Source organism: Mustela putorius, unplaced genomic scaffold (genome assembly GCF_011764305.1).
Source record: "Mustela putorius furo isolate JIRA1106 unplaced genomic scaffold, ASM1176430v1.1 tig00000129_pilon_pilon_pilon, whole genome shotgun sequence".
NCBI classification, from domain to species: Eukaryota; Metazoa; Chordata; class Mammalia; order Carnivora; family Mustelidae; genus Mustela; species Mustela putorius.
The window spans coordinates 23,241,970-23,266,238 of record NW_025421290.1 but is presented as its reverse complement, the minus strand read 5'-3'; the positions used below and the strand labels follow the sequence as shown (position 1 = coordinate 23,266,238).

Below are 24,269 nucleotides of genomic sequence, written 5' to 3'. Positions count from 1 at the left end.
GTCACAAGTAGGCAGAGAGGCAGGCAGAGAGAGCGGGGGAAGCAGGCTCCCTGCTGAGCAGAGAGTCCGATGCGGGACTCGATCCCAGGACCCCGGGATCGTGACCTGAGCCAAAGGCAGAGGCTTTAACCCACTGAGCCACCCAGGCGCCCACGAGTTTGCCTTTCTTAACGGTGTAGTTGTCACCAGTCTTTCTCAGGCAGAGCTCCCCCCCCCCTCCCGCTCCTTGGCCTACGGGCAGGTCCCCATCTACCCACCCACCCAAGAAAGCCCAGGACTGCTGCCTGGTGGATTCTGTCAAGAGCTCACAGGCACACACAGCTCTGGTTTTTCCTGTTACCAGTTTTGGTGTTTCCCTGTGCCAAGTCCAGCTGTTCAACCCGACCCCTTCCCAGGTGTTTGGACTTGTTACTACCACTCTTGTAAAATGCCTTTATGTACTTAAATGTTCTTTAAAGGTCATGAGGTTCTTTTTACCAAATCCTCTGGGGCGTTTTTTTTTTTTTTTCTTATTTTGAGGGGTGGCAGAACACAATATCTTCCTGCTCTGTTCTTCGTTCAGATGTCCAGGTTTTTCTAAAACTCTTAGAAATTTTTCACATGACGCTTCAGTTCTGCTCAAGAAAGCAGAGAAAGGTCCAAGAAAAGGTCCCCAGGGCAGAGGAGGAGGGTACCCCCCGTCCCCGTTTCCAGCTGCTGAAGGAGTCCCCCTTCTCTGCTGGTTGCCACAGCCTCACAGCCAGGGCTCCTGGGGCTAACCGCTAGGCTCACGGTGGAACCTTCTAGGCTGCCCTGGCCCTGGATCCGACTTGGGCTTCCAGCAGTGAGAAAGGAGGCAGACACCTGGCCTGGGGCTGAAGAACTGCCAGAAAGACATTCTCTAATGGAGTGATTTTCTGGGCAGCCCCCCTTGGCTCGGCCGTATCACCTCCTGCTGTCATTTGGTGACAACACCACGACAAGAGTCCTCCCTATCCCCCACCCCATCCCTACCCCCCCACCCACCCCCCCACACTGGGGAAGCCAGTTATCACAGCTTTTGCTTCAATGAACTGATGCTCCAGAGGCTCCCTCCTTCTGATCCCGGGGGGTCCCCCAGGGGATGCCCATGTCAGGGCTGATTCTACAGGTAGGACAGAGCCTGGAGCCTGCGGGTGGTTCGGCAGGTCTCCTCCCTAGGAGGGAGTGGTTCAGGCTCTTAGCAGTGAGGGGTCCTTTTCCTCCAAGTGGGCCAGAGCCATAGAAATCGGCCGGGAGAGGGGCCCTTCCCAAAGCCCTGAGCACTGAAGCCCCCTGTAGCAGGAACCCCTCTACTAACTCCTCCTTCAAATAACCCCCTGGCATCTTGGCCACCATCAAGAATGCTGCCCCAGGCTCTCTGCGCCCACCGCACGCTAATCACCTCTGGCAATCTCTGTTGGCCTTTGTCTCCGTAACTCTTCTCTTCTGAACTGTAAGTAATCTGCTTTCACCCACGCGGTAACACAGGCTTTACAAAACAAACCCGGACCTCCCGCGCACACCTCCTTAGAGGTTAGCGTCTGTCCCAACACATGCGGGGTCCTCCTGGCTTCATTTCTAACCTCCACGCCTCCTGTCTGCTGAGCCTTGCTGCTTGTTTGGTGAGGGTGTGCGTGTCGGGTGTGCATTTGCTCGTGTCGGTGCCATTAACGCTCGAGGGTGTGCTCTTGGCTACTCCTACGGGGAAAGGCCGCTCTCCAGGAGCCGATGACCAGTGTAGAGGGACAGGCCTACCCGCTTCGACAGTCTCCCCAGAGGGAAAAACCACCTGCTTCTGTGTGCTGTGTTCCTGAGCAGTTCCATTCCTGGCCTCCCCAGGGCTCCGGAGTTACATGTCAGATCCCCCCTGGGAGGCCAGCCCTGAGCGAGCCTGTGAAGGTGGCAAGGAAGAGGCCTGAGGCCTGGAGACACTTACTCTTCCGCCTCTTGGGGTGATGGGGTCGAGGGGGAGGTGGGAAGCAAAGGGTCAGAGACTGTGGCCTCCCTGCTGGAGGGTGTGTGTTTTCTCGGAGACGTGGGATGTGGCCAGCAGCCCTTAGCGAGCAGGCTTCCCTCTGGGGTCTCTCTTGCCTCGTCCAGCCCCTGTGGTCCTCATACTTGCCCTCACTGCCAGGCCTCTATCCTTCTCCACCAGGTGGAGATGGTTGTTCAAACGGAGCAGGTGGCCTGACAGGAAGCTGAGAGCCCATGCTGTCTGGTGCTTTCTAGCATTTTCCATCCTGGAGGGCCCTTGTCAATTTCCAGAGTTTTATCTGAGCCTCTGTCAACAGAGGGGAAGAAAGGTCCCCTTGCCGTCATGGGCTAGGGACCCTGTCTGAATTATAGTCGGGCCCCCCAGTGAGGTGCAGACAAGGAACTGAGAGGCCTTAGTCAAGACGAACCCCAAAGAGAGGGGCATCACCCGGCGGAGGGGCTAGACGTGAAGCGTTTGCTCTTGAGGCATCCTGTAGCATGGGACCCCGGGGCCTCGGCTAACACTCCCAGTTGGCAGGCAGTCCCTGGCAGCTGCTCAGACCACAGCCCCAGGTGGTCTGCTGTGTGAGGGGAGGTCAGCCAGCCCAGCGCTGGGGTGTGATTCCCAAGGGAGATCTCAGCACTAATCATGCTGTTGTGCTCAATATAGTGAAGGAGGAGCCTCAGTACAGCAAAAACCCAGTGGTGATGGTGGACGAGGTCATGAGCTCCAGTCCTCCCAAGTTCAGCTTCCCGGAGGCAGGCTTACGCATCATGATCACCAACAAGTTTGGGCCCAGGACCCGACTGCGGATGGCCAGCAGGATCATAATTAATGAGGTCAGTCTGTGTCAAGGGCACTGAGAGCGAGTGGCCTCGGGTGTGTTGCTGGGCTTTGAAGCCACGGGCTGGTGCTGAGCCACCAGGATATCCTCAGCCAGGCTGGCCTTTATTGCTGTCCCTGCTGTGGAAGGAGGCCCAAACATTACCAGCGGGCAGCACACGATCCTCTCCAGAAGTGTGGCACAAGGCAGGCAGCAATCAAGTACAATTTCTAAGATGTGCCACTAAGACTTTTGTCAGGCACTAAAGGAAAGCTAAGTGGAGAAAGGCCAGCTGGAAGTATGGCTTGTTTCTTTAAAGTGTTCTTTAGTACAAAAAAAAGGTTGAGCACACACTTGTTCTCTACAGACAGACAACTCTAGGAGAAAACCAAGAACACTGGCAGAGGTCACTTACCCCTGAGCACTTCCCTTTCACTCTGCATCCTCCTGTTCTGCTTGAAGTTTGTGCCCTCTTTCTCACTTGGGGGGAAAAAAATCAGTTTTAGTGCTATTTCCTGTCCAGAAACTATAGCAAAGATGCCCCCACTCTAATGGCTTTCCAACTTTCTTCCAGGCTTTGCCACATATGTGCATATGTGTTTGAAGTCCTTACCCTCACACCCAGGTAGTTCTCAGAGAGCTTGGAAATTTGAGAACTAATAATCTGTGGTTAGCACGTCAGAGGTATGCAGAAATGATATCGCCCAGGGCTGAAAAGTTCTATATTTTGAACATTTCTGCTTTTTTGTATAATACGTCTTCCCTGTGGAAGATATGGAAAGAAAGAGAAACACTGAAAATGTTGCATCATTCTGAATCTTTTTGACCCAGGTCACTTAAATAGGAATTGGTGAAATTTTACTGAATCCTGGTTATCTTTCATGAGCATAATTGTACCCACTGAAGGGGGTGAGGATAACTCTGAAGGATGTGGGTTCATAGTAGCTTTCTCATGGTAGACCCACCAGGGAAATCATTGGGTTTTGAGGAGCTAGTAAAATATTGATGGTCACCCACCCCAGATATTTTAGGCTGCTGGGAAGACCTTGTGTCCTCCCCCTCCCCTCCACCACCAGGCTGGGATTGAGTGCCCTGGCAGGGAGCATAGGGATACAGAGAGGCCAGGCTTGGGAGAGGAGATGGGCTTTTAATCTCACATTAGCCACTAACTGGTTTGATCTTCCTGGGCCTCAGTTTCTCTTAATGAGAATGTTTGGGAAGATGCTAACAGCACTAAAAAATTCAGTGGCACACAACCGATAAACTGTGCGTGGGAGCAAAGCTGTGTCTTGGGGTAATTTCATCAGAGAATGGGAGTGGGGGGAGGAAAAAAAAAAAACCCCAAATACCCAGTTGTTTCAAAGTCGTTTCTTAAGACCCTGGGTCTCATTAGAATGTTCAGTCATTTTAATTCCAAAATGTTAGAGGTGTTTGCAAAGCCGCAATTAAGCTGTGTTAGAGTCTAGTGCTTGTGGTATGGATGTCCATGTTTGTTCACCAGAGAGGACAGAACAGCTGAGAGGGGTGGCGGGGGGTGGGGGGGGGGAACACAGGTGTATGGGAGAGGGCGTGTGAGGGGTTTTCCTTCACTCCAAGGCTGCACTTGGCTGTCCTCACCCAGAGCCCCTGCAGTGAGTTGCCGAGGTGCTCCGAATCTCCCCCACCTTCAGTTTCCATGCATCTCACACCTGGGTGCTGGTCCTTCTGAGCTGGTCCATTCGACTGCTGAGGCCTAGCCAGGTGCAGGATATCTTACCTCTTAATGACTTTCTGCAACAGATGATGAGATTTCCAGTTTCTCAGAGAGGCAAAGTAATTTGCCCAAAGCCACACAGCTAGTATGAGCGCAGAACAGGAATTCCCACCCAAATTTGCATCTAGACTGCAAAACTAGGACTGCGTAGATTATCAGGGGTCAGTGAGTCCACCTTCTCAGACCCTTCTTTCTATATCTTTTTTTTTTTTTTTAAGATTTTATTTATTTGCCAGAGAGAGAGAGAGCAAGTGAGTACACACAAGCAGGCAGAGAGGCAGGCAGAGACAGCGAGAGAAGCAGGTTCCCTGCCCGAACAAGGAGCCCGATGCGGGGCTGGATCCCATACCCCGGGATCATGACCTGAGCCGAAGGCAGCGGCTTAACCCACTGAGCCACCCAGGCGCCCCCCCTTCTTTCTATATCTTTATTCCCTCTATAATGTTCAGCCCCTGCTTGAGTTGCTTATAATTGCCTCTTCCAAGTGGTAACTCTTTGAACATCGCTACCCCCTGATTTTCTCCTCGAACTGAAATATCCTTAGAACCTCCCACCCTCCCTGATGCAACGGGGTTCCTGTCATTACCATCTTCCAGCTTGTCTCTCTCAGCATGTGGATCCATCACCTCCTTTGTGTTATAATCTATGCCTCTTTTAATACAACCTCAGGTAACTTTAGATATTTTTCTAGGTACAATGCTCTGTTGTTTCCTATTAAGCTAGAATCATGACCCCTTTCCATTGCTACCATACATGTTGCCATTAAGTCATGCCTCCCTCCTTACAATTCTGTCCTTGTATAACCAGGTTCTTTGTTTAAATATAAGAATCACCTGTCATTTAATAGTACTTAGGTTTGCTGCTTGGGTAGCAAACTATTATGACTCCACCTCTGAGCTTTTATCTCAGACACAGATCTCTTTGCTCTGTTGGTAGGCTAAGTGTTGTGAACACACTTGTAAAAAAAGAATTTTAAAATTTTCATCCCACCCTAGGCTTCATGATTTAGGAGTCCCTACCTAAAACCAACATGAAGGCAGTTAAACGGCCAGTTCCTTTGTTTTTGTTGTTTTTAAAGAGAAATAACATGTATTTTAATAATGATGTTTTAACTTCCAGGTAACCATGAGGATAGGCATTGGACACACAGGTAGAAAGAATAGTGCCTTGGGGACACATTCACACATTCTTAGTCTCCTGGCAAAGAATTGGGAGGGGTCTCTATTTGTCCATTGTGTGACAGTCCTTAGCCCCAAGGCCTAACTCAGGCTGACACACGGGTATTTAAAATCAGAACCAAATGAATGCGAGCTGGGCAAAAAGGCAAAGGAAAATGGAAACCTGTTGATTTCTAGAAACGTGGCTTCTGCCTTTCCCTGGTTTCTAGAAGCCCATGGAATTGGTGAGGAAGATTAGCTTCCCGCGTGTGGAAGGGAGGCAGCCTTTGTCAGTCACTACAAGATGGGGCCGGGAAGGGGACACTTTGGTTCAGGACTTACCCATTAGACATGGCAAAGCACCGCGACAGCGGAGACCATCCCAGTGGCCAGCGACCCAGTAAGGTGCTCAGCACCGTTGGTCAGTGGGGAAATGCCGAGCCATGGCTGGATACCATCATACACCCACCAGAATGGTTCACATGGAAAGGGCTGCCAAGGTCAAGTGCTGACCAGAACAGGATACAAAGGAAATTATAATACATTGCTGATACGAGTATGACGTGATTCAGCATGCAGGAACTGTGTGACCCAGAAACCGCACTCCCAAATACACGAAAGAAACAAGTCCATTTTGTCCAGAAAAAGACTGGTGCACAAATGTTCATAGCCATGTTCTTCATAAGAACCTAAGAACAAAAGAAGGGAAACTACGCAATGCATCATGGGTTATTCATACAGTGGAATAGTCAACAGCCATGAAAAATAGCTACTCAGTCAGGCAACACCACGAATGAATTTTACAGATATTGAGTGGAAGAAGCCACACATAGAATAATACGAATTATTTGAATCCATTTATATGAAGTTCAAGTTCAGGAGAAGCAAACTGATGTTTATAAAAGTCAGAATAGCAGTTACCTTGGTTACCTCTGGAGAGAAGGGGCATATAAACCAGGGAGGTGCCTGAGGGACTCTTCTGTGGGGCTGGAAATGGTCCACACCTTGAAGGAGAACATCATTGAGCTATATGCTTCATTTGAGTATCTTTTTGCACAACAGACCTGAAAAAAATTAAACATTAAAAAAAAAAATGATGTGGGACGTTTCCTGTGGCTATCTTCAGGCAGCTTATAAATGTCCAGTCAAGGATCTGGAATGGTCATTGTCTTCCAGAGTCAGGGGCTAGGTGGTCTGGTTGGCATTAAGAAGGGGAGGCCCACGTTCTGCCCAGGCCCCAAAGGCTTTCCCAGCATCAGTCCATCCGCAAACGAGCAAACTGAGATGGAGCCTGAGGTTCTTGGACCATTTCTCAGGGAGCACAGGGATGGCATTCCAGAAGCCGTTCAGGGCTATGCGTCTATAAGGAACAAACCACCATGGAACACTTCATCCCATGTCTTGGCATCTGACTTGCCTCCTGTCCACACAGCGGCAGAGACTGATCAACTCAGCAAACGGTGCCAATAGCAAGCCACTTCAGAATGGGAGACACGAAAACATTGAAAATGGGAATGTTCCCGTGGAAAACCCCAGCGACCCGCCGCGGGAACAGGAGCCGCAGCCCCCACCGCCACCGCCTCCTCCAGAGCCGGAGCCAATTGAGTCTGCCTTCCTGTCCCCCTTCTCCATGCCCGGTGAGTTCCAGGGGCACGGGGCCCTCGGGCTAAGCTGAGGTCTTCAGGTCAGAGACCTGGACCCACAAGGGCTGGGGAAGGCTGTGCGATGGGTTGACATTAGGTCACTGGCATGTGCCAGACAGCAGGTCAGCTAGAGACATAGGGAACCCCAGTAACCCCTAGTGACTGCATTTAAATGCCCAGGGCAACTGGTCTTTCTTTTGTAGTAAGAAAAAGCAACCACCACTGTTATTTTCACAGACCTGGTTTGATTCTCCCACCCAACATTCACTGACAGGATATTCTAAGGCCAGAAATTACCCACAGACAGTTACACCTTCTCCATTTGACAATATCTCCTACCTGTGTATAAGCCCTCAGCTTCCTCCATCTCACTGGAGTATGACCTCTGAAGCTTAGTGACCTCTGACTGCCAGCTCCTTGCTGATCTCAACTTCTGCTCTTCTCCTTCATGCACCCTCTCCTCCAGCCACACTGGCCCCCTTCCTTTCCTTAGAACACACTTGTATGCCCTGTCTCAGGACCTTTGCACTTGCCTGTTGCTGGAATGCACTTTCCCCCATGGGCCATAGGGCTTGCTCTCTCCCCTGCTTCAGATCCCTGCTTAAATGTCACCTTCTTGGGGTGGCCTTCCCTGACAATGCTGTTTGAAATTTATTTTTAAAGATTTTATTTATTTATGTGACAGAGATCACAAGTAGGCAGAGAGGCAGGTGGTGGGGGGAGGGGAACAGACTCCCTGCTGAGCAGGGAGCCCGATGCAGGCCAGGACCCTGAGATCATGACCTGCACCGAAGGCAGAGGCTTAATGCACTGAGCCACCCAGGTGCCCCCCCCCTTTTTTTTTTTCTAAGATTTTCTTTATTTATTTGATGGAGAGTGAGAGAGATCACAAGTAGGCAGAGAGGCAGGCAGAGTGAAATATATATATATATATATATATATATATATATATATATATATTTTTTTTTTTTTTTTTCCCTTGTGTGTCTCCCCCAGCTAAAATGTCACCTCCACAAAGGGCAGGGATCTTTGTCTGTTTCGCTCCTACCTGACACATGAGAGGGGGATTAGCAGGTATCTGTGCAGTGAGTTCAGATGCAAGAGGAACCCCAGACACACACAGTGTACCTTCCTCTTTAACCAGCTTTCTGTGTGGGCCTTTGAGTCCTCGGTGGGAGCTGAAGGCCCTGGTCTCAGAGCTTTTGCCTCGGTGTCCTACCATCCCGAGAGGAAGCAGAATTCCAGAATCTTCAAGTCTGGAACCTGATGTTTTTCTGAAAAGAATTCTTTTGTGTTTAGCATCGGGATCAGAGAACATATAATTTAAGAGATGGCTCTGTGGGGAGAGAGGATGTCCAGGCCCTTATCCCCCTGTTACGGGAAGACTCCTGCCCCCAAGTAGATGGCGGGGGACCTAGCCAGGCTAGGATACTCTGCCATTATGGTTCATCCTGAATATAGAGACTCCATCTGGGAACACAGGGCTACCTCGAGGTTCCTCGATCAGAATCTCCGGGGCACGCTGCTTCCAGCTACCTGGCACTTCCGAAAATTCAGGGTCTGGTTCTGAAACATGGACATTTCAAAGACTGGCACAGGACATAGGAATCAGCGTTTTCTAACCTTCTCTGGGTGATTCCTGGGAACTGGCTAGGTTAGGAGGTGCTGATCCCTGTGAGTACCTCCCAGGTTTCTTTCACATGAAGGGCAGACCGGAAAAGTGACATTTTTCTCCTCACTGACGTCACAGAGGGACCCAGCCCTGTGGTCCAGCAACCCCCCGCCCCAGGACCTCCCTGCCGACCAGAGGGGCGAGGGGAGCTGTGTCGGACACATCCCTGACACGTCAGCACCCCTGTTGGAAGACTTTGGGGAGTAGAGGTCATGCTCATGTAGCTTGTCTTGTAGGCTAAAGGTCACACTCTATTTAGGTGGGAGCTTGGCCCCTGGGCCAGGTCTGGGCCACTGAAAGAACGGGTGTCCTTCTCCTGTGCAGCCAGATCCCGGGACGGCAGTGTGTCCCCCCAGAGCAGAACCTGCTGCAAGTCTGAAAAGCGGGGACAGGGCCCTGCCCTGCCTAGCATTTTTCACTTCTGTGTTCATGAGTAGTCCAGACACAGACCTGGAGTCCGGAACCCCGAATCCCCCCCTAGCCATTCATTGTAACACCAGCAGCCCACTTCCTCTCCCGCGTCCACACAGGGTGAGCATGGGGACTCGGGGCAGCGGGTTCCCCGGGGTTTCAGTTCCTCAGGGGCCAAAGCCCAGATGCAGCGGGGGCTAGGATGTGGAGGGAGAGGCGGCCGTGGCCCCGCCAAACTTTCTGGGGAGGAGTTCCCGAGCTGTGAGCTGTCTTCTCCAGTCCCAGGAGGTATGTGGCAGAGTCCCCACTTGGTGGGTGTGGGGCCTGATGGGGCCCCAGCCACCACCCTGCCCCGGCCACTTTGTGTGGACCCTTGAACGGGTGCAGCCCACTGTCCAGGGCTTGGCGGGAAACCAAAGAAGGGACATGCCATTCTGGGCAGCCACGGGTCAGGACCACTCACCCCTGCGTTTCTTCGCACCCTTGAGTTTAGCAGGACTGGGTTGGGTGGACCCCAAGGCCTGCTGTCCCTCCATTGGTTTTGTCCTGAGGACCTGGCGCTTCTCAGACAAGTGGCCGTGGGAAATGGGGTCGAGCTCCCTGCAGGACTCTGTCTGGGGGGCTCAGCCCCTGGGGGTGGGGTGGGTTGGGGGACTTCAAAGGCTGCTTATCTTGCCAGGGCTGGGCCTGGGAGCTCCCAGGCTCTGTGGACCTGTGAGTCCTCCGGCCCGGAGCACGACCCTGCCTGGCAGCCCCCCGCTTCCTGCAACAGCTGGTCCACCGTCCTCCTCCAGCCAGAGGCTCCAGAACGTTCCCCAGGGCTCAGCTCAGAGCAGAGCCAAATGCTGGGAGCTTCCGCCCCGAGCTTGCTGCCTCTTGCTCTCAGGAACAGGCCGGGCTTCCTGCGCCCCTATGGAAAGCTCCCCCTCCCTTTGTGTCCCTGCAGATGCAGATGCATGTCCAGGTGTTGCCCTTGGAAACCACGAGTTATTTCCTGCTCCTCCTCCTCTTCCCTCTGCTCACCTTCTTTAAGGACTGGGGCGTGAAGAGGGGGCCCTGTGGCTGTAGGCTTTTGATTTGCCTCTTTCTGACTTGCCGTTTAGACCCACATGGCGGCCACGGAAAAGTGAGAACGGTGTGGATAGAGATTTAAGGGAACTTGGTGGGATGCAGCACCTGTGAGAAAGTCTGTGAGTCTGGCACCAGGCCCTGGACCACCTCTGGGGGGGGGGGGGGGCTCGCATTGATCGATTGATCGGAGGCTGGCCAATGGCCCCGGAGGCACTTATGGGCCAGAGGGATCTAGCCATCCCCTAAACTGGGCCCCAGAAGGAGTCACAGGGGTGAGCAAAGTGGTAGCAGTGGTGGGGATGGGAGGAGGGAGGGAGCCATTCCTCTGGTCAGCTTGGAGCCAGTCTTTCTGCTGCGGCGGGATGAATCGGGGCCTGCCAGTTCTGTGCACAGTCCTTCTGTGGAGTCGGGGGCAGCCTGGGAGGCAGGCTCTGGAGTCCAGAAGTCCTGAGTTCAAGTTTTGGTTCTACTCCTCCCCGGCAGGAAGCACTGGAAAAATGCTTTGCGTCCCTGAACCTGTGCCTCAGCCCCACAATTGGGGCAACAGTGCTTATACCCCAGGGTTGCTCTAAGTAGTGTGTAAGGTACTTAACCACCATCTCTGGGCACTAATGGATGCATAGTAGGTGTGCGGGAAATGCTTGTTTGTATTATGGGCTTGAATCACGTGGTTTCTGTTATATCTGGCTTTTTACACCTTTCCCCTTGTTTGGACCACAAGCTATGTTCTAGAAGGGTCACAGAGGTCAGGATTCCTGGAGGCCTGGAGCCATGGTCATCCTGAAGGTCCAGGAGCATCTGCTGTGTGCCAGGTACCCACCTCTGGGCACTTTGCCAATAAGATCCCTCTTTGCAGGAACTACTTGGGTACGAGACCACTGTGGGCTTTGGGAATATGGGTGGGAACAGGACAGCCATGGTCCCCATCCTTGGCCAGCTTGCAGATGTGCTGGATAAATGCAGGCAGGTCACTACAGGATGCACGTCACGATTCGTCTTCCTTTCCAAAACAGCGGACAGGTGGAAGAGATGGCCCCAGCCTGTGGCCCCCGGGCTCTGACACCTGCACGCAGGATCACGGGGATGTGGACTGTAACCCAGGGACATTCAGCAGCAGCCCAGCCCTGGCACTCACCTGGCCTGCTGGACACCGAGGGCCGCCTGCTCTTCCCACTCTGGGCCGCAGAGGCTGGTAATTAGGCTTCCCCAGGCCAGCCATTGCCTAGGGAAGAAGCAAGCAGGGAGAAGCTTCTTCTCCCACGGAAACTGCGGTCTGCAACCCCAGGGAACAGCTCTGAGGTTGCCAGCTGGAGACCCCGAGTCCCAGCCTGGCCAGGGAAAATCCATAGTGCAGGTTGTTTTGTGGCTGATTTGTGGGTTGACTAGCTCAGGGGGTCAACGGGACTCCTCTCTTCTGCCTGCCGACGTGTAAGGGAATCCCATCCTGTGCGGGGATGCTGGCCTTCACGTCTGCCACTGTTGTGATGGCTCTGGGCACTTGCTGTAGGTCAGACCTGGAATCCTTATAGGGCTCTCTGGGGACTTTTGGGTGCTGTGCCCTGTCCTAAGAGCTTTATGTGCTTTTGCTTTCATTGAATCTTCCCATGAGGTGGGGATGATGTTCTCCATTCTGCAGAGAAGGAAGGAGGGGGCAGAGACGCTGAGCCACTCACGCCGTCACCCAGCACCTACGAGGAGGGGAGGGGTCCGGGTGTGCAGCCCTGCTGTGTGGTTCCACCTGTGTGCGCTGAGCATTTTATTTTTCCTCACAGCACCCTTTAGATGAGGCATCATCTTTAGCTCCATTTTGCAGAGGGAAACTGAGGCCCTGAGAGGCTGAGTGACTTCCTAAGTCACACGGCCATTGAGTGGGGGGATCCCCTCTTCCACCCTGTGCTCCCCGAGCTGTGAACACCATCACAGGCTGGCCCACTGGGGAGCAGAGTCCCAGACCGTGAGCCCCTGGGCTGTCCGGCAGCTGGCAGGTGACCTCAGGTATATGCATCCGGGATCTGCGAGGCTGTGCAGCTCCTGTCAGTGGAGAGACTGTCATGAATGTGCATTTCTCCAAAGTCTACACCCTTGGAGGGGCTTGAACAGGAGGTAAAACTTACCGATCACCTACTATGGGCCAGGCAGGGGGCTTTTCACATAGCCACCCACCATAGTCTACAGGACACCCTAGAAGGCGGGTGCCATGCCCCCGATTTCCCATGTGAAGGAACGGAGGCACAGACAGGTGTCATTGCCAAGGGCATCCGGGCAGAAGGGGCAGACCACCATCTGCACACTGGCATTCTCACGGCAGACGTGCTCAGGGGCCAGCACTGTAGTCCAGCCAGGGGACTGCCAAACGATGTGTGTGGGGGGCGTAAAGTGTTGTGGACCTCACACGTGCCCACCTCGGGCCTTGGATGGCATGGCTCTACCTTCTCTTCCTTTATCAGAATAACATTCAGCACAGGCAATCTGGAAACCTGGGGATGTTTTTAGGGCTTATTCTCCCATGCCAGGCCATCTTCCCTGCTTCTATGTGGCACCAGAGCAGGCTGTCCCAGGTGAGATGAGAGTGGTCTGTTTGGCCTCTTTAAACTCGGAGGGGGCGGAGGTGGGGGGTGCTGCCAAAATAGAGCTCTAGAAAGTCTAGAAAGCCCTAGAAAGTGGGCACGTTCTCACCTCGGAGCCCCTCAGCCCATCTGTGAATGCGGCGGAGAAACCAGGTGCCGTGGGCTCGTGTACATGTGACGGTCCAGACACGATGCCCGTCTGTCCCAGGCCCCCAGAGGCTGCGGCTCTACAGGGCGGAAAGCTTCGCCTTCTTGCCTCATCTCCGGAGCCACCAGAGAAGAGGTCTCATAGGTCAAAGTCAGGATTTCAAGGGAGCGTCCTTGCCCTTGCTGAGCTGTCAGTTCACAGCCCGATCAGAACGAACACTGGCAGAGCATTTTGTTTGTTTGTTTTTTTCATGTAACAACTTTTTTTTTTTTTTACATTTTAACTCCAGTGTAATTAATATGAGGTGTTCGTTTCTGGTGTGTCATACGATGATTCAGCAATTCCGCATGTTGCTCGTTGTGCTAGGCACGCGATTCCTACCCTATAACAGCGTTGTTGATCTAGAATTCACTTGCCCTAGTGCTTGCGCCTTTAAAGTATACAATGGGTGGGTTTTAGGAGATGCCCGGAGCTGTGTAACCATCACATCAACTCTAGCCGCTCTCTAGCACCCCTCCCCCCCGAGCAACCAACCCCATCCCTCCCCCACATCCCCCCATCTCCTGGCAACCGCTGTTCTGTCCCTTCGGATTTATCTGCCTGGACATTTCGTAGGAATGGAATCGTGTCGTAGGTGGCCTTTTGTGACTGGCTGCTTTTCCTCAGGATCTTTTCAAGGTTTATCTGTGTGGTAGCCTGTGTTGGTACGTCGTTCTTCTGTGTGGCTGACTAATCCCTTGTATGGATACCCATCTGTTGCTAGACATTTGGATCATTTTCACTTTCTGGCTATGTGGTTTAGAAAAAACATAATAGAACATAGTGAAGAAAGAAGCTGAATTTTTTTTTTTTTTAATCTAAGTGGAAACCATTTTCCTCCAGGTCCCTGTGGTTCGTGACAAACGGTATCTGAACACTAGGATCTGAAGCGAGGGTGGGAATTAAAGACCTGCCACCTCCTTCTATAGAGTGGGAAGCCGAGTCCCAGAGAGGGGGCACGGGCTTTCCCAAGGGGCAGCCTAGACCAGAAAGAACCAGGCATCCAGGCTATCTACCCCAGATGCTGCTCTATGGGGTCCCTGCCGCCAAGCCAGCATGGTGCATGCTGGGAGTGTGGGGGTGAAGGAACCCAGACCTGTCCTGTTCTGGGGTCCCAGAGTCTCTTCACGTGCTGGCAACACAAAGACCACACAAGTTCCCACAAGATACAGGGGGACCTTTTTTGGACAGTAAGGCTATAGGGATGTGTCATGGATCCCAGGGCACAGAAACAGCTGGAGGCCTCCAGGGACAGGATGTGGGGTTTCTGGGGGGGTGTCAGGACTCTTCCTGGTCCTGGTCTTCATTTCTCCACAGATGCCTGTCAGACTGGCTTTCGCAGATTCAGTCAGAACACATGGCAGACTGTGGCCTCGTGTGGACCCCAGAGTGGCCTATGACTGTCCCAACCCCCCTACCTTAGCTTATTGGTGCCGCATCTGAATTCCAGGGTCTGGAGAGCAAGAGAGAATGCCATGTGCCCAGAAGCCAGGTGGCTGGCCCCATTCCATTCACTGTGCTAGCCAACGAGGCATTGTGGCCCCTAAGAAGGTAGCTCTGAGGGAGGACCATCTGCGCACATGCGCGCCCGCATCCCTTGTGGGACCCATGACTGCTGCCTCTCGCGTTATCAGGAGATGCAGGGTGTAGCCCATCTGAGACAGAGGAAAACAAAAATACAGAGATGTAGGTGCCTTATGTGATCATGGGAAGGACACTTTATTTAGTCTGGGCACCAGGAGACCCCAGAGCCTCCCCACCACACCTGCTTCTATGGCTGCCACATCAGAATCAGGGCAGTGTGAACCAGGACACCGCGGAACCATGAGTTCCAGGTCTCCCTGTCAGAGCTGCGATCCAGGGGTCAGGAGGCTGTTGCCACAGCTGGGTCTCAGCCCCCACAGCAGCACAAACAGGGCACAGGGTTGGTGGCCAGACCTTTGGATATCCACACAGGTAGTGCCTGGGCTCAGACTACCCCCCCGCCCCGTGGCAAATCCCAGTATCCAGGGACCCTGCTAGATAGGAGTCATCTAGAACAGCTGAAAGGCAACCTCACCCCACCTCCATTCTTCTCAGATTTGAGGGGGACTTTTTTTTTTTTTTAAAGGTTTTATTTATTTATTTGACAGACAGAGATCACAAGTAGGCAGAGAGGCAGGCAGAGAGAGAGGAGGAAGCAGGCTCCCTGCTGAGCAGAGAGCCCGATGCAGGACTCGATCCCAGGACCCTGAGATCATGACCTGAGCCAAAGGCAGCGGCTTAACCCACTGAGCCACCCAGGCGCCCCTGAGGGGGACTTTTTTGAGTCCAGACCTGGAGCTGCAAGGGGACCTGGGAGACGCGTCTGCAGACACCAGAAGAGGGAGGTTGGCATGGGAGCTGAGGGCCGGCTCAGCATGACCTACGGGGTGGCTGGTGTTGGTCCCCGTTTCCCAAATGAACAAACTAAGACTCAGATGGGTAGGTGCCATGGCTGGGGCTGGCTCCAAGTCTGCCCAGTTCCGAAGTGCTGTCCTTTGGTGCCACCATTGACTTTGGCCGAGAGGGCCCTCCACTAAGCTAGCATGTAGGCTCTAGGATGCCAGGGGTGGCAGGAAGGAAGGGGAGGGAGGTGGCCAGTGGCTGGGTCTGCATGGTTTTCCGACAGCAGGAACCCAACCACCCCACCCTGTCATTGCAGGCTTTGTGGAATGTTTAAGGCTAGAGGGCATGTCGGCAGGCGTGAGAGCCAGTGAGTGTTATTTCTCAGTATTTCTGGGATTAGCGGTCTCTAATTTCACGCTTCCCAGGGCCTCCAAATTCAGCAAGGCCCTCAGAGGCTGGGCAGTAAGCTCTGTACTTTCTGCTTTCCTTTGGTCTTCCTTTGGTCTCCCCACAGTTCCTGGAGGTGGGTGAGGGGGTGCGGCTCCCCACCATCCCACAGAAGAGGCTCAGAGAGGCTGACCATCCACCCACTGACACACAGTGACAAGTGGCGGGGAGAAGAGCTCTTTCTGCTGGATGCCCTGAGATCCCGGAAGTGAGGCCCAGAGCTGGCTGTAACTTGGGGTCTTCAGAATGAGGGCATTGACGCACCAACCCCAGACGACCTTCCAGCTTTGGGACCCATTACATCCGGTCTGAGCTGGACATGGAGCCTCCACAGAGCTCGGTGGGGGACATAGGACCATCACCCAGGGACCTGCACCAGCCCAGATTGCTCAGCCCCACTTCTCTATGGCCTGGGAGCTCTTGATCTGCAGATCAGATCTGCCCTCTTCCCCATAAAAGCAGCTGCTTCTGTGGGGGTGGGGCCAGGAATAGGGTCCTAGTGGCCAAACTGTGGTCCCTGACTGAAGGCCTCTCCCTTGGAGAAGGCCTTTCACAGACCCCATGAGCCCTGCAGACCTCTACCCTAGACTGCCAGATACATTTCCCTAGACCTTGAGTCCCTGTGTGCCCAGCCCTGCCTGCATTTCCATGTCAGCCTTGAGTGGGGCCTGCCTCTGACTTGGCTGAAGCTTAGTTTGTGCTTTCTCATCCTCCATTCCATTCTTCCCCTCCCTCCCAAGCCTCAGCCTGGCGTCTCAGCATGACTGTAGTCCTGACCTCATCTGCTGCCCATGGGGCCTCTGCTCACCCCTCTAGTGCCCTCTGGATCAAAACCCACCCCCCAGAATTCAGGAGTGGGTCCTTACAAGGCTTTGGTGTTGGACTTCTAGGTCTGCCAGTTCCTCGCTGTGTGACTTTGGGCACACGGCCTTAACCTCTCTGAGACTGTTCCTATAAAACCCCCAAGCCAGTGCTTGACAAGAGTCCCTGTGAAGTGGAAGTTAATGTGGTCGTTAACATCAACAATAGTTAACATTTAGTGTTTACTGTGCACCAGGTGTTATCATAAACACATCATGTGTGTTGGCTCATTTTCAGTTTTATTTCAGTTCCTGCAAGGCAGAAACCATTGTTCTCACCCATTTTACAGATGAGAAAACAGATACAGAGAGGCTCAGTACTTTCCCAAGTTCACACAGGTAGCATAAGCCACAGCTGGGGTTTGAACCTGGCAATCTAGCTACAGCTAACCATGGAACTGCTGTGCCCTTCAGGAAGCAATCCATTTAATGATAAGTCTAAATTTCAGGATAAAACAAAAATGTACTAAAAACTAAAAATTATTTGGAAGTTCGTTTGCCCCAAGGAAAAAGAAAACTTCAGTGGTTCCCTTTCTCAAGAGGACTTTTCTGTTTCCATCAGAGCCACGAGCTAAGGGCGGGAGGCCCTAGTTGGATGGTTGACACCTTCGCCAGGAGGCAGGTAGCAAAAGGACTTCCTCGGGCCTTGAAATCATGGGACTCAGGGGCAGGCAAGCAATACAGCACCATGGACTGAGGATTTTTAAACTTTAAAGACCCGCCTTCAAGTCTTGGCACCATCTCTCACTTTCTGAGATGTTTAAGTCCCTGAATTCCATCAAACCTCAGTTTTCCTACCTATAAAATAAGGACAGTGTCCCCTAAAAGTTGACATGAAGAACAGAGAGCGTGAAAATCACCTCCAAGATGTGAGGTACGGCAGGCATGTTGGGTAATGGTGAGGTAGTCAGTCATCAATCCCTCCTTGACAATGCTCCACCTTCCCCTGCATTCTTCACACCTTCCCTGCCCCCCAGCCTCTCCACAAAGGTCAGCCTGGAGCCTCCTCTCCACCCCACCCCCCAATTGGGGAAGCAGAGTTTGTTTGCGGCTCTGCCTCTGATTTTCTGTGAGATTTGGCACAGTTCATTAACTTTCATGGGACTTTGTTTTCCTCTTTATGAAATGTAGTTAACCAAGTGAAACTTATGCTGGGAATGCAGGGTTGGTTCAATGTATGAAAAACAATACCACATTGTTAATAAAACCACATGATCATCTCAGTAGAGAAGAAGCACCTAACAAAATCCAACACTGTTTCTGGATGAAAAACCCCACAACAAACTTGGGAATAGAAGCAAACTTCCTTAATGTGATAAAGGGCATCAAGATCTACTACCCTACATTGTGGTAAAAGACTGAAAGCTTTCCCCTTCAGACCAGGAACAGGGCAAAGATGTCGCTCTCACCACTTCTTTTCAACATTGTGCTGGAGGCTCTAGGCAGGGTCAACAGGTGAGAAAAAATAAAAGCCTCCAGATTGGAAAGGAAATATAAAATTATGCATAAATAACATCTTGCATATAGAAAATTCTAAGGAATCCACAAAAAACTGTAAGACTAACCTTACAGGATACAAGAGCAATGTACAAATTTCAGTTGTATTTTGGTACATGAGCAATTAACCTGAAAACAAAATCAAAATAATTTCATTTATAATAGCATCAAACAGAATAAAATACCGAGGAATAAATTTAACAAAGGGAGTACAAGATGTGCACACTGACTGCTACAAAATATTGTTGAAAGATAGTAAAGATCTAAATGGAAAGTCATCCCATGTATATGGATAGGAAGACATAAAAACCTTTTAAATGACACAAGTCCCGAAATTGATCTTCAGATTCTCAGCAATCAAAATCATCACTAACTTTTTTTTTTTTTGAAAGAATTGTTGGGCTAATCCTAGTACATATGGAAATGTGGGAGGCCCTGAATAGCCAAAACAATCTTGAGAAAAAACAAAGATGAAGGACTCACACTTCCTGAGTTTTAAACCTACTACAAAGATGTAATCAAGACTGGTACTGGAAATAAGGGTAGAAGTTATGGATCAATGGAATAGACTTTGAGACTTTTGATGTATACCCATACACATAAGGTCAAATAATTTTTGACAAGGATACCAAGACCATTTGATGGGGAAAGAACAGACTTTTCAACAAATGGTGCTAGGAAAATGATTGCCACATTAAAAAAAAAAAAAATCTGGATCCCAAACACACTGTATACAAAAGATAATTCAATACAAAATAGAGACCTAAAGGTATTAGCTAAAAATGTGAAACTCTTAGAGGAAAACATTCATGAGTTTGGATTAGACCATGGAGTCTTAAATATAACAAAATCATAAGTAGCCGGAAGGAAAGCGTAAATTGCACTTCATTAAAACTTTTGTGATTTATAGGACATCGAACGTGAAAAGACAACTCATAGAATGAAATGAACCATTTGTAAATTGTGTTTCTGATAAGGATCTAGTCTCCTGAATACATACAGAACTCTTGGAACTCAACACTGAAAAGACTAATTTCAAAAATGGGTAGAAGATTTGAATAGACCATTATCTAAAGAAGATACACGAGTAGTAAGTCCATGTTAGAAGATCCTTAACATTATTAGTCATCAGGAAAATGCAAATCAAAACCACAGTGAGTTACCACTTCACTAGAATGGCTCGATTTGAAAAAGACAGCAATGTATTGGCGAGGATTTGGACCTCTTGGAAACTTCAAATGTTGCTGTTGGAAATGTAAAATGGTATGCTTCTTGGGAAACAAACTGTCGGTTCCTCAAAGAGTTAAATGTAGAATCACTCTATGAGGCAGCAATTCCACCCCTAGCTATATGCCCAGGAGAAATGAAAACCTATGTCCACACGAAAACTCACACATGAATGTTCATAGCATCAATTGTAGCCAAGAAATAGGCATAATCCAAAATCCCATGGAATGATGAACGGGGAAGCAAACTGGTAAGTGTGTCTATATAATGCAACATTATTCATCCATACAAAGGAAAGAAATACTGCCCTTTGCTGCCACATGGATGAACTTTGAAAACATACATAAGTGAAAGGCAGATGCAGAAGCCTATGTACTATAATTCCATTTATATGGAATGTTTAAAATAGGTAAATCTGCTACATACAGGTTAGTGGTTGCCAGAGTTTGAGAGAGGAGGGGAATGGGGAAGACTTGCCCATGAGAACAGATTTTCTTTTGGAGGTGATGAAAAGCACGTAGGAATCACATAGCGGTGATGGGCTACACAGCTTTGTAATATATGAAGACCCACTAATTATCCATTTAAGTGGGTGAATTTTTAATGTTAACTGTATCTCACTTGCTTTTACATATAGAACTGACCAGAAGGGGTGCTGCCCAAAGTGTGGTCCAAGCACAAGCAGCAGTACGTAGAATCTTGTTAGAAATGGAAATTCTTGGGCTCCAATTCCAGACCAGCCAAACCATTAGCTCTGGAGGTGGGGGAGGGTGGCACCTGATGAGCTCCTCAGGGAATTCAGATTTAAACTCACGTTTGAGGACCATTGGTCTAGAGCTATAGTCCCTAGATCTTGAAGACACTCCTCGTTCCAGGGTTCATGTATATATCTTGATCACACAGTGACACAGCCCCACATCCCACGAATTAACCACTCCCTTAGGTAGAGTGCCTAGTACACTGTTCCAATTCATTTGTTTGTAGTTATCCATCAACAACCTCATCCATTCTTAATTTTTGCCTCCAGTATGATTAGCCATCTGTTTTGTTACCATTGGTTTGAAAGGTTTTTTCCCCACATCATTATATTGTAATTTTCTACCGAATTCAAAAGGAAAACCTGAGAGCTGAGTGACACAAATGACACAGCCCTTCTCTTGCTTTTGTTTGTAAATCGATTGGAGTCCATGGGGAGCATCTCTCAGATGTCCCTGACATTACACTTGAAGGAAAGGCAGTGGGAGCCAGCAGGGACTCCTGGTGGTGGGGGAGATGTCTTGGGTGTCGACACTGTCCTGAGCCTTGTTGCTACCCACCCATCCCCAAACTCCTTTCACCCATGAGTTAGTCCAGACTTTTTTTTTAAAGAGGGCACATGCATGCTGTGGTGGGGGGGGGGGGGGGGAGAGGGAGACAGAGAGAGAGGAAAAGAGAATCTTAATCAGGCTCCACACCCTGCGTGGAGCCTGATGCGGGGCTCAATCCCATGACCCTGAGATTGTGACCTGAGCCAAAATCAGGAGTCGGATGCTCAACTGACTGAGCCACCCAGGTGGCCCAGTCCACACTCTTTTAATGTTAGAGAAACCCAATTCAGGCTGGTTTAAGCCAAAAAAGCCCACTGTGGCAAGTTCCCTAGGAGAATCTACCTTCAGGCAGAGCTGAACCTGGGGCTCCGGTGGTTTCAAGATACTGTCCGTCTCTCAGCTGTGCTTTCCCTGGGCTGGCTTTATCCTTGCACGGCTTGCAAAGATGGCCACCAGCCATCCAGACTTCCATCCCATTGGGTTAATTCAAAGCACAGGTGGTGCCTCTGAGTTAAGGATTGAATTAAGCTGCATGGGACTGAAAATTCAGTGACAGGACATTTGCTTTGAGGAATTTTTTGTTACCTCATAAGGTGTCCTGAAATTAAGGAGTCTTGCAGCTCTATCCTTCACCCAGTATCCATTTCTGTTCCTCCATCCTTAGTGGGTGGCTTTTGTCTTCAAGGTTGCCAGTTGGGCCTGCCCCTCTGGTGTGCCTGTGTTCCAGCCGGGAGCAGAGAGAAGAGGCAAAGGGCGAGAGACACATGTCACTAAAGCTTGCCTCTTTTTAAAGATTTCATTTATTTGAGAGAGCAAGAGCAGGAACCTGAGTAGGGAGTGAAGGAGCAGCGGGGAGGGAGAGGGAAAACAGGCTCCGCGATGAGCAGGGAGCCCAACACAGGGCTCAGTTCCAGGACCCAAGGGTCATGACCTGAGCTACCCAGTGTCTCCTAAAGCTTGTCTCTTATCACAAAAATATTCACCTTCCTGGAAGCTCCACCATATAGACTTCCAAGTACACCTCTTTGTAAGAGCTGTGACCACTCCTACCTGCAAGGAAGCCTAGGAAATTAAGATGTTTAGCTGAAAAAGGACTATTACCAGCACAATAAGGTTCCTCTAATAAGAAAGGGACAATGGATATTAGAGGAAGATATTACCAGCAAAATCCCCAGGGTTGACACTCTAGTCATGCGCCCAGCCCCAAACCTATGTAAACCTCCTAGTGGAAAGCATTGTTCACTGTTGGAGTCCCAGTACCTAGAATAGTGCCTAGCCCAGAGTAGGCACACACCAAGTATTTACGGGATACATGATTAGTCGTGCTCAACCCACACCCCAAGAGCTAAGGGGTGGAGTCAGTCAGCCCTCAAGCCATGTAGACTGATGCGGGATGGAGGGTTGGCTCCTGAAAGGAACGTTAGCTTGCTGTTACCGGTAGAGGAGTGAATGCTGGCCAGAATGAGCAGCGCATGCCCAGTACAACCCAGACATGCTCAGACCTGCCAACTTTTAGAGATCACCAACTACTCATCCAGGAGCACAACCCAATCAAAGCAGACTAACCAGTCCAGATGCCAGTACTCTGAGCCACCTCCTCTGTCTGCCTCTCCCGCTGCAGGAGGCAGTTTTCCTCTGCCCCCCATCACCCCAGGGTCAAGTACCAGGTAACTAGAGATGGCCTCTACACCCCAGAGCCTGCTGAAATGATTCACACTAGCCAATCTGAAGCCTTCCTGCTGTGCCTTATCTTTTCCTATGGAAATCACAATAAATGTTCCTGCCCATGCTTTCCTCCTGCTCCTGCTTCCTGACCAACCTTCGTGCTTCTCCCTGTGACTCAGCATGACATACCTTGCCCCTTGTTTCTAGGGATCTGTGACTATGAAACTTCTTTTCATGCTTATTGCTTTTGTGTATCTTACTATACCTAATTAAAATCAACGTTAGATGCTTTTTACAACACACTAAGCGTTGGTTTGGTAAGATAATATGTATTAGAACTTGGAGACATTAAAGAATCTTGGTAGGACTCAGGAATCCGTTAGCAACTCCACCCACCCCTGCCCGCACCCCAGGTGATGTGGATAGTCAGGGAGAATCAGAACCAATGATCTAGTCTCATTCTCTCACTTGTCAGTTGAGAAGGCTGGGGCCCAGCCTGGTGGACATGTCAGGAGACCACATCCTGGGGCAGGAGGTTGTGTGGTGAGCACAGAATTAAAACAGGGAGCAAGATGCTTCCGGCCTGAAGAGAAGCCCCTCCCACGGCGGGGTGGTTCCTGTCTTCGTAACTCTATTGCTTAAGACACTTCGGTTGCAAGTAATAAGTGAGCTAGGGCTCAGTTGAGCAGGAAAGGAGATTTTATGAGAAAGGTACACAGGTGTTTCCTGGAGTTGGTGCAGGCGGGTCTCAGGACAAAGCAGAGCCAGGAAACACAGGGTCAGCCTGACCCCCTCTCTCCCTGTCCTCTTCCTCATCCCTATGTAAACCTTTGCCCCTCAGACCCGCTTCCTCTGCCTGTCCTGTCCTCGCTTCACAATTCCGCCATGTTCATTGCCGTCAGTCCCAAGTTCAGTGTCTTGAGAAACAGACCGTGGTAACTCAGTGTGATTGGAACCACCCCTGGGTCAGTCATAGGCAGGGCACACACATGGCTGGCAGAAAATAGCCCCGTGATTGGGATCACTCCCACAGTTGTCTCAGGAATCTCACCGAATCCGAACTCCCATGCCCAGCCACCCAGCAAGACCTAGGGAGGTGGTTCCAGGATATTGGCACCTCCTTTCCCCAGGCAGGTGCGACTGGGTTCTCTGTTTCTACTCCAGTAACACATCCTCATGATGTGTTCTGTTCTCTTGGAGAAGTTCAGGAAATTTCTCATTTCCTGAGCGTGATCGAGAGAAATCCTCTCCTGGGAATAGGCTTTCAAGTGGGAATTCTCACTCCTGCTATGTGAGGTATTTCTAAATTCGTTTTTATTTCTGATGGCCTTTTCCTATTCTTGTCCTCGTCCTTGGCCTCCCATTCATTTCACATGTACTGGGGCTCTGCTGAAGGCAGAAGCATGTAAGGATCTAGCAGGTCCCTGCCTATGAGCAGCTCAAATTCTGGCTTCAACACTCATCCACGAGACTGTACCACCCAAGCCAACACTGAAAGCCATGGTCTGATAGCTCCCTAAAGTATCCGGAACTGGCTCCATATTAGTTGCCCAAATAGGAATGATGAGGTGTACACTGAGAGCGTCTGGTCCCCAAGCCCCCAATTTGCTATCATCACCCCCATTCTAAGGTAAGAAAAA

At 50.7% G+C, this 24,269-nt stretch overlaps 1 protein-coding gene across 2 annotated transcripts in view; it reads left to right on the top strand.

The window, feature by feature from the left end:
- The window catches only part of SLC24A4 (solute carrier family 24 member 4), a 167,257-nt gene that overhangs the window by 118,714 nt on the left and 24,274 nt on the right, over nucleotides 1-24,269 (top strand). For both annotated transcript variants that reach the window (XM_004739034.3, XM_004739033.3), the window contains exons 11-12: nucleotides 2,645-2,814; nucleotides 7,141-7,345. In XM_004739034.3, coding sequence (XP_004739091.1) covers nucleotides 2,645-2,814; nucleotides 7,141-7,345 — 375 coding nt within the window. The remainder of the gene's footprint in view (nucleotides 1-2,644; nucleotides 2,815-7,140; nucleotides 7,346-24,269) is intronic.